Source organism: Tarenaya hassleriana, unplaced genomic scaffold (assembly GCF_000463585.1).
Source record: "Tarenaya hassleriana unplaced genomic scaffold, ASM46358v1 Cleome20, whole genome shotgun sequence".
In the NCBI taxonomy this organism is placed as follows: Eukaryota; Viridiplantae; Streptophyta; class Magnoliopsida; order Brassicales; family Cleomaceae; genus Tarenaya; species Tarenaya hassleriana.
Genome location: NW_010965373.1, coordinates 1,287,698 through 1,297,192, shown reverse-complemented (window position 1 = coordinate 1,297,192; position 9,495 = coordinate 1,287,698). Strand labels below are relative to the sequence as shown.

The 9,495-nt window shown below is 37.9% G+C and overlaps 2 protein-coding genes across 2 annotated transcripts; one reads left to right on the top strand and one right to left on the bottom strand.

Moving 5' to 3' along the window:
• Positions 1–4,878: 4,878 nt before the first annotated feature.
• On the top strand, positions 4,879–6,650 carry LOC104813687 (tetratricopeptide repeat protein 33). Its single transcript, XM_010541388.2, has 5 exons — positions 4,879–5,189; positions 5,680–5,818; positions 5,947–5,978; positions 6,185–6,271; positions 6,374–6,650. The coding sequence occupies exons 1-5, from the start codon at positions 4,935–4,937 to the stop codon at positions 6,506–6,508; spliced, it is 648 nt and encodes a 215-aa protein (XP_010539690.1). The 5' UTR covers positions 4,879–4,934; the 3' UTR covers positions 6,509–6,650.
• LOC104813688 (probable acyl-activating enzyme 9) lies at positions 6,594–8,415 on the bottom strand. Its single transcript, XM_010541389.2, has one exon. It carries the CDS (start codon positions 8,333–8,335, stop codon positions 6,680–6,682), a length of 1,656 nt encoding a protein of 551 aa, XP_010539691.1. The 5' UTR covers positions 8,336–8,415; the 3' UTR covers positions 6,594–6,679.
• Between the last annotated feature and the right edge of the window lie 1,080 nt (positions 8,416–9,495).

Below are 9,495 nucleotides of genomic sequence, written 5' to 3'. Positions count from 1 at the left end.
AGGGAAACAATCACGCTTTGTGGTGCCTGTTTACCATATATATATATATATATATATATATATATATTTTTTTTATTGTTGAACATATTTTCAGTCAACTTGGTCTATTTTCCTTGTCTTTTCTATATTTTACAAGATTCGCAATCTAATAGAGTTGTTAATTTGTTGATAATTTAAAAATAATTATTTTTGTTTTTCTAATAATTCGTGTTTCGGAATTCTTCGTTTATTGCCTCTATCGGTGAGACATGTCACGAACAGTCTGACAACACAAAAGGGGGACAATGGCGGAAAACCATACCAACGAGACAAAATATCATTAAACAATCGTATGATACGATGACTAATAATCAAACATACTTTAAATCAACTGTTTATTAATGGGCATTATATTGGATTATTTTTTGTATTCATATTTTTAAAAGTTGTGTTGATTCAGCTTTTTCTATTATAATTTTTATTTTATTTTGGTTGGAATTTAAGAAAATATTTTAATGAGCTTATTTTTTTTTCTTATTTTGATTTAGATATGATTTTCTTGTTATTTTACATTTGTTTTAATACGATTAATTTTTTTTAGATAAGATGTATGTATAATTGAACTGAGGATTCCAAATTATTAAGATATATAGGATCCAAATTAACAACATTACAACAAGAAACTAAAATATTCAAATGAACATGCGAATTATATACAATTCAAAACGGTTCATCGAACAATACAAAAAAAAAATTAAATTAATTATCGGTTGTATGGCAATGGCCGTCGAATAATGGTGGCCGAGGAATTAAGTTTTCAAGATTACGATAACTAAAAAAAAGGTCAATCGTCTTGACGTGCGTGGACTTTGAAAAATAAAGACGCGTGTGAAAGGGTTATGAAAAAAATAAAATAAAAAATAAAATAGAATAGAATATCAACCACAAAAAAAAAAAAAAGAATTTTTATTTTAATTTCCGGAATTGCTATCTAGAGTCCTTGTAATAGAATCCAAGAAACTGATGTGACGCTTTTACGATAAGGCCTGTGAGAAAAATTGGGAAGATTCATCCTCTAAATCAAATTTCTTGCATTAACACAGCTGTATTCCAACAAGAAATCAAGATACTATATAGCACTACTTAATATTATATCGTTGTCGTTACATGGACATTTGACATTTTCATCATAGATTACGTACCCTCGTAAGTCGTATCAGAAATTCATAAATAATATAATAACCTAATTTAAACCCTACAATTATTACTTTTATGATATTGCTACGTGCGTGCGTACAAAGAGCAAACCTGGGGATTACATGCACGTGATTGACTACCACATATGGCGTCGTTCTCACCTCGTGGAAAAACACAAGTCAGAGCCCCCCCCCCCTTTTTATCTATTTATTTTTTATTTTACCAAGAATTACGAAAATAGAATAATTACGAATTTCACAAAAGAAGAAAAAAACGAAATTACGAATCATCCAAGAATCTTATAGAGTATAATCGAATGTTACCATTTTCAACCATAGTCATCGACTCGAACGCAAAAAAAAAAAAACTGCAGAGTTTCTGGTGAGAAACCAGAAATATTCAGCAAGCAAATGTTTTACACTGTGGATTAAACCAGAAAAAAAAAAGAAAGAAAATAAATTCTCTGTAATTAATCTCTTACACTACACGAGGATAGATGACCGGAAGAACATAGACAACAACAAAAACAGGGGATTCTTGGGAAGACAGACGGAGAACAGAGACATGCATGACGACAGGTGTCGGAAGATCAGGGAGCGGTGGGATACACGCGCCGCCCCTTCTCGCCGTCGGAACTGATCTCCGTCTTATTGATTTTGGCGGAGGATCCGCCGCAGGAAAAGATAGCTTCGAACACCATCGTCTTCACGAGCTTCCTCTCCTTTGGTATCACACTCCCGTGTTTCTTCTCAAACGGCTTCAACCTCTGCTCCTCAGCCGCCGCCGCCGGAATCTCTTCCATGGAGCTCATCTTCAGCCTCTATATATGTGTATGTGTGTTGAATGTGTATGTATGTATGTATAGACGTGTGTATTAGAGAGCTATGAAAGCCTATAACTATGAGATCATGTGTGTGGGCTTTGAGTTTGAGGGTCGTATATTTATAAACAAAAAAAAAATAGAACAAGGTTTTTTTTTTTTGATTTTCAAGAGAACAAGGTTATCACGCGAAGAATTGAAACTTGTGATTTAAGGTGACAAAATATCGACGTGTCAGCTTAGTAACCGTTGATTGCTTTCGTTCTTTCATCACGCTTGGCAATCGTTAATTAGCCCTTTATTTATTAATTGTTTTAAACCATATTTTGTTTTGCTTATTTGAGAAAATTTCGATGAAATTTCTTCGACCCTTCTGCTCTATTTCTATGCATGCGAACCAATTTCGGATTAATGCAGCAGGGATAAAATTTAGAATAAGTTCAAATATTTAAGTAGTGATGTTGGTTTTGTTTAAATTATTCGCATACAATGTTGAATTTGTCACAGGTAAAATAACATTTCATGTTATGGGAAGGGAAACAAGATCTAGAAAAAACATATTTTATTCGGACGTTTAAAATAAAACTCAAAACTTCTTAGAGCATCTTTTGGAATATCAAAACATTATTTTATTAATCTTTATCATTATGTTGAATCATAAATTCATTTCTTTTTTTGTCATCAATGCAGTACATATGAGGATTTCCATCTCATTATTTTTGTATGTAATAGGCAGGTAGAATTTAAAATATTTTCCTAGAGTAAGAACAAAAATAGCATTGAACGAAGATCAAGATAGATATTGTTTATTATATGTTTTTAATTGAAAAAAAAAAAAAGGAATATTCCCTCCTTGGCAGGTGGTGTCGGATGTTGTCAAAGGCCACCAGCGTGGGAACTAAGGTTTGGTCTACAGACAGTACAAGGCAAGTGGGCAGATCCCGCCAAAGATCTCGCAATCCAAGCTTTTTATTTTATTATTTATCAAAAAGTCATCTCTTTTGTTTATTATTTCTTTTTTTTTATTATTTAATTTCGGATATAAAAGAACAATGAACCGGCGCTTCTAATTCATGTAACAACATATTTTATCATAAAAATCACTGATCAAGATTATAACAATCGGTTGGTGATATGTGAATTGATATAATATTCCTGTTTCATAGCATCGCCTTGTTCTCTACAAGTACTTCCGCCATGGTCCATGACCTGTCTTTTTTTATTTTTATTTTTTTCGTGTCTTGACTTTTTGAAACACTATGTCTCTGAAAATGAACATCATTCTATATGTTTTTTTGTGGAGTATTAAATGTGGACATTATTATAAAATAAAATAAAATAAAATAAAGATAGGCAAGCATCTCACACAAATAGTGTTCCACGTCATGCTTATATATGTTGGTCACGTTTCATCTGGGCTTCTGAAGAACTTGTTCGGTATGATATCAGCGGATGCTTTTACTGTTGTTTAAGATTTGAAAATAAAATCAAATAACCCTTCATTTTTAAATCATATCTATACACATTAATTAATTTTAGAAAAATGAAAAAAATGGTTATTAAAATCACAAAAGTCAAATAAATAGTTGAAAATAGGTGGGAAAGCATTGGAAAAATAAAATTCTTATACATAGAGACTAACAATCCCTTTCAGCCTATCATGTCGGAGTTGTCAGAGCTCATATCCACGTGTCTTAAGAAAAAATGAAGAACTTTAGCCACGTGTCTTAAGAAAAAAAATCGCCAGGTAGTGTAGAAGCATCGAGAAACTCCAAAGCGCCGGCCGTGGAGATTTTCCGGCGTCTCAGTCTTCTGCTCGGAGTCGGAGGCGAAACAGAGTCTCGATTACCATCGTCTTCACGAGCTTCCTCTCCTTCGGGAACACACTTCCCTGCTTCTCCATAAACCTCCGCCTATCTCCGCCGGAACTCGTCGCCGCCGCCTCCGAACTCTCTGGTTGTCTTGTTGCAGACAGCGAAGCTCTTGAATCCGTCGAGTATTTATTGGCTAGTGAGTTACGATATTAATTATCCTAATAAATGTGTAGTGGTCGGATAATCAACTAATTAATTAATGCTAAAAGCAAATGATTATCCACACGTAGCATGGTACTTGTAAATAATTGGAAAATTTGATCTACTCCTTTTGAACATTTTAGTTTTTATATATATATATATATGTATAAATTAAATCATGCTGGAAAAAGCTTATATAGTAAGGACTTAATGGATGCTCTACACGATATTTACTTTTGTAAATCCCTATTTAGCAAATTAATTAATTACGAATGATTGATTCTTCTCATGATCATACTAATGAAAGTAATCGGATTCTCTGTGTTAAACGGTACCTTTCGGCAGTCAAGATTGTGATATGGAATCCAATTTAAATTTAATTATACAATTTTCGTCACGTGAAACTAGCCTGCAATCATAGTCATACGGACTAACCATAAGAAAATGGATTCGATTTTCGCGGATAGATGTTAGATTCTGTGGGGACCACAGATCCTTATTTTCTTTCATTTTAAGTTTTTAAATAATATTCATTTTTATTTTTTAAAATGGTTTTTCACATGAAAATAATACTAGTAGTCTATTCAAATACGTGATAAAAATGAACCCAAGAATATATATATAATTGGTTAATGAATATTAAGATATATAATCACGCCTACCTCTTTTTTTTTTCTTTTATACCGATAAAATTGAACCCAAGAATAAAAAAATCGTGCCCTTTGTTTTTTATTTTGCCGTGGATCTGCATAGTCAATATGGATACGACGTCGTTGGGCTGTATTATAATTTTCAGGCCCAGCAAAAAAACCCAGCCCGTTAAAAACAAACGACACCGTTTCGTAAAAGATTCTGTTCATCGGGACAATCAGTATCAGAAAGAAGAGAGACAGAGGAAAGGGGCGAAATTTGCGACGAAGAGGATGAAACTAACGTGGAGCAAGAAGGCCAAAAAGCGATCTCTGGGAGCTGTTTCGAATTACCCTAATCTTCCTTTCGATCAGGAAACGGCAGAATCTCAATCTCGGCGTCAGTGTCGTGAAGATGATTCTGAGCGTGGACGAGATGGTGATCGGTCGGAGCTCAGAGGATATCAAGCAGAGAATCATGGGCAATTCGATTTCGAAGCTATGAAACTCGCTGAGTCGTTTAGATCCCAAGGAGACAAGCTCGCCGAGGTAAGTGTCTTGTATCCGACAGCATAAAACCCATGTATTATCCTGGACTTGTCTTCAAGAATTTGCTTCTTTTTGGGATTACTGGGGAGGAAGTTGTTACTGAAACACATGAAAATGATTCAATTCTACATATTTTGATGTTTGTTTCTGCTTGATTTTGAGGCTTTCTTGAAATTAAGATCAGAGTTAAGCTATAATCACTGTGTTGGAAACAGTTGCTTTCAGGCTCTATACATTAGAATTGTTCGAAGTCTATGGAATTTGTGAAACATTATCAATGGCAGAGATTGGGATTTCTCTTTGTTCGTTGGTTTTTTGCTTAGTTTTAGTACTCTGTTGCAAAAACGTAGGAGAAGAAAATGGAAAAAAAAAAAGAAGCATCTGTTACTATTTGGAGTTCTTCAAGCTCATAATAACGTTTTCTTCAATGGCAGATAACGTGAACAGATCTGTCTGATCGATTTGGTTTGTGGACTTTTTGGTTATGAAGGAAGGGAAATACAGGGAGGCTCTGGGGAAGTGGGAAACAGCTCTCAATCTCATGCCCGAAAACGCGGCCCTTCATGAACAGAAGGCACAAGTATTGCTTGAGCTCGGCGATGCGTGGAAAGCCGTGAAATCCGCTACTCGTAATACTCGGATTCTTCCTTTGTTTTTCTATTTAAAATTTCTATGCGACCATAGTTTCGTTCCTCGTTTACCGAAAATCCGAAGCAAGAGATCTCTGACAAATGCTCTGGCCGGCGTTCTTACGCAGGAGCTACCGAGCTAGATCCATCATGGGCCGAGGTACTCGACCCTGTATTATACGCTTTCATAAGTCGAAGTATTCCTTTAGTGTTAATCAACCGTCTTTCAAGCGGGTCTCGGTTCTCGGTACTATGTCCGAGTTCTTGATTTTGCATAGGAAGATTGTTATTTTTTGACTCTGCCTTGTTTCAAAGAGTTGGATTTTGTTATTTTGTTTCCAAAGACTCGATGCTTCGGTATTGTAGGCATGGACTACTCTCGGTAGAGCACAGCTGAACTTTGGTGAGCCAGATAGCGCTATCGAGAGTTTCGAAAGAGCGTTAGCCCTCAAGGTAAAGTTCCAAAACCCCGAGGAAATTCCTAAAAATTCTCGATGTTTGTAATTTTCAAAGCTCATAGCTGTAGCTTACAGTTTTTGGTTTTTCGTTCTTCAGCCGGATTCCCGAGAAGCCAAAGATGATCTACACACCGCGAAACAACTTGTAAAGAAAAGAGAGCAGCTTCATTCATCGGGTCTGAGTACAAACAGCAAGCGTTTTCTCGTCGGAGACAAGACCAAAAGCTCATGAAACATTGGCTCCTATAGAAGACGGTACGAGGTAGAGATTTCGGTCCCTCTTTGTAACATCTTGTATAAAAGTCAAGCGTGTAAAAACAGATTCGGAACAAGCCCAGCTTAGAATTACGGTAAGGAAATCTTATTTTTCTCGAGTTTTCGGGTGAATCCAAATGATCATACGTCATGGTAGGGATTTCGCCATTTCTCGGAGGAGAAATTTCTGGATCTTACCCGTTGAAGTCTTTGGAAGTTCCTCCCGGAAAACCACTTTCCTCGGAACCATATACCTCGGTAACTTCTTCTTGCAGTATTCCCTTATCTCTTTCTCGGTCACGGGCCGAGATCTCTCCTTTTCCTCGCCGTTTTTCAAGCTCACGAAAGCGCATGGCGTCTCTCCCCACATCTTATCCGGTTTAGCCACCACGGCCGCTTCCTTCACCGCAGGGTTTGTGTACAATACCGACTCGATCTCTGCGCTACTGATGTTCTCCCCGCCACAAATGATCACGTCCTTTGATCGGTCTTTGACCTCGAGGTACCCGTCAGGGTGTATCACCCCGTTGTCACCCGTGTAGAGCCACCCATCATCCCTCATGCATTTTGCGGTGCCTTCGGGGTCCTTGTAGTAACCGAGCATGACGGAGGCACCGCGGAAAACGACTTCCCCGATGGAAACTCCGTCATGTTCCACGGTCTTCCCTGTTTTTGGGTCGATTACATCGACTTCAGCCAATCCGATCGACTTGATTCCTTGTCTCGACTTCAACCTAGCTCTCTCGTTCTCGTCTAGGTGGTTCCATTGAGGCTTCCACCCGCAGTAGACGACCAATCCTCCTGTCTCCGTCATACCGTAGCCGTGACTTACCTCGAAACCGAGCGACTCGGCTCGGGAGATAACTGCAGCAGGCGGTGGAGAACCCGCAGTCATAACCCGAACCGGGTTCTTGACCGGACTCCGATTCTGGTAGTTCGTGAGCATGTTGAGCACCATAGGCGCAGCACACATGTGAGTCACGTCGTGTTTCTCGATCGACTCGAAGATCGTCGGCGCGTCGACCCTACGCGTGCACACATTCGTCCCTCCGACCGCTGCAGTCCCCCACGTGTAGCCCCACCCATTGGCGTGGAACATGGGCAAGGTCCAGAGATAAACCGGCCGGTTTGGTAAGGACCAGTCGATCAACGAACTAACCGTGAGAATGTAAGCCGCTCTATGGCTAAGCACCACACCTTTGGGAGACGACGTCGTGCCGGAGGTGTAGTTAAGCACCATCGGGTCCCACTCGCTCCTGGGTCGGACCCACTTGAACTTTGGGTCACCTCTCTCCATGAACCCCTCGTAAGTGTCGAGGAAATCACCGGACCACGAGGATAGGGACCGGTCCCCGTCCTCGTCTCGGAGGAGGACGAGGTCTGGCCGCGAGGCTCGTGGCAAGAACGATAAGGCTTCAAGGACGAGAGAGGAAGAGTGGTGGTCGACGAAGACGAGCTTGGATCCGCTGTGGCGGAGGAGGACGGAGAGAGAGTGGGGGTCGAGACGGGGATTGATGTTGTTGAGGACGGCGCCGGACATTGGGACGGCGAACTGGAGCTCGTAAACGGAGGGTACGTTGGGACCGACGACGGAGACGACTTGGCCTCTTCGGATTCCGGCGGAGGATGCGGTGGCGGAGGCTATTCGGAGGCAGCGGCGGTGGGTCTCGGCCCACGTCATCTGGACGGTGGTGCTGGTCTGGACGACGGAGGGGCAGTCGCCGTAGATGGCGGCGGCCCTGTCGAGGAAGGCGAGGACGGTGAGAGGTGACGAGTTTGATGGGTGTGGGATTAGGAGCTCCATTTTTGCATGAAAATATGCCCTTTTTTTTTAATGTCGAAACATGGCTTTGGTCTTATATATAATAATGGTGACGATATACCAAACGGGAAAAGAAATGGAAAACTGAAAAAAAAAATGTTCCAAATTCTATATTTGTTTCATAATTTATCCAAATGTTTTGTATTTAAGATTTTAATATGTGAAATTTTTAAATGATAAGTATACGGTTGAATTAGAAACAATAGAGTTTGTAAGTTAGAAAGTTACATTTATTTGATTTTTAAAATTCAATTTTTTATTCATAGATATATTTAATTTTTAAATGAATTTTGGGTTATTTTTTTATATTTTAAAATTTATTTTTATTCCATTTTAATATTAAATTTGGTATCAACGTATTCTGAGATCGAAATATCTTTCGATTTTGATATGAAGTGTCCGCCAAGCGGTGCAGAAAGTCACAAAGACAAATATAAATTAAGTAACCAATCCAATAAAATTTCCATGCATTTTATAAAATGTTCTTACTGTTTTGAAATTATTTAAATGTTTCGAAATGTACTAATAAGATCTTCTAGAATTCTTAATATAATGATTGCCACATTTAACAAAAAAATGATATTAAAAATATGGATTTTATTTATATGAAATTTTGCCATATTCACATTGTATGCGTTCATCACAGCGATTTATGAATATAATGGAACGGAGGGCTTTCATAAGTTTATATTCAAATTGAATAAACCGAGTTTGATAATGGTTTGCTTCCCCCCACCCCCCACCCCCAAAAAAAAAATATTTTCTTTAAGAGATTTAATTTCATCGGAAAAGACTAACAATATTATGGACCGTCGATCTCATATTTCATAGAAAATAATATTGAGGAATTTAATAAGAGATAAGTTTAGATGCACATATTAACCAAAAATAGAGGTTTTTGAAATCTGAGGTCTAATGTATTAAATGGGAGGCGTGTGCACATAAATTGGAGCCCACCAACCCCTATAACTGCCTAAAGTTGGCAGCTTTTATGGAAAATTCTAAAAAATAATACTATAAAATCTTTAAAATCGAATATTTTATATAGTATCAATATTAATCTATAAATTTTAATTTTAATATAATTATAAAAATATATTAATTATATTGACATTTAAATATAATTATATTTGAAAGTGACA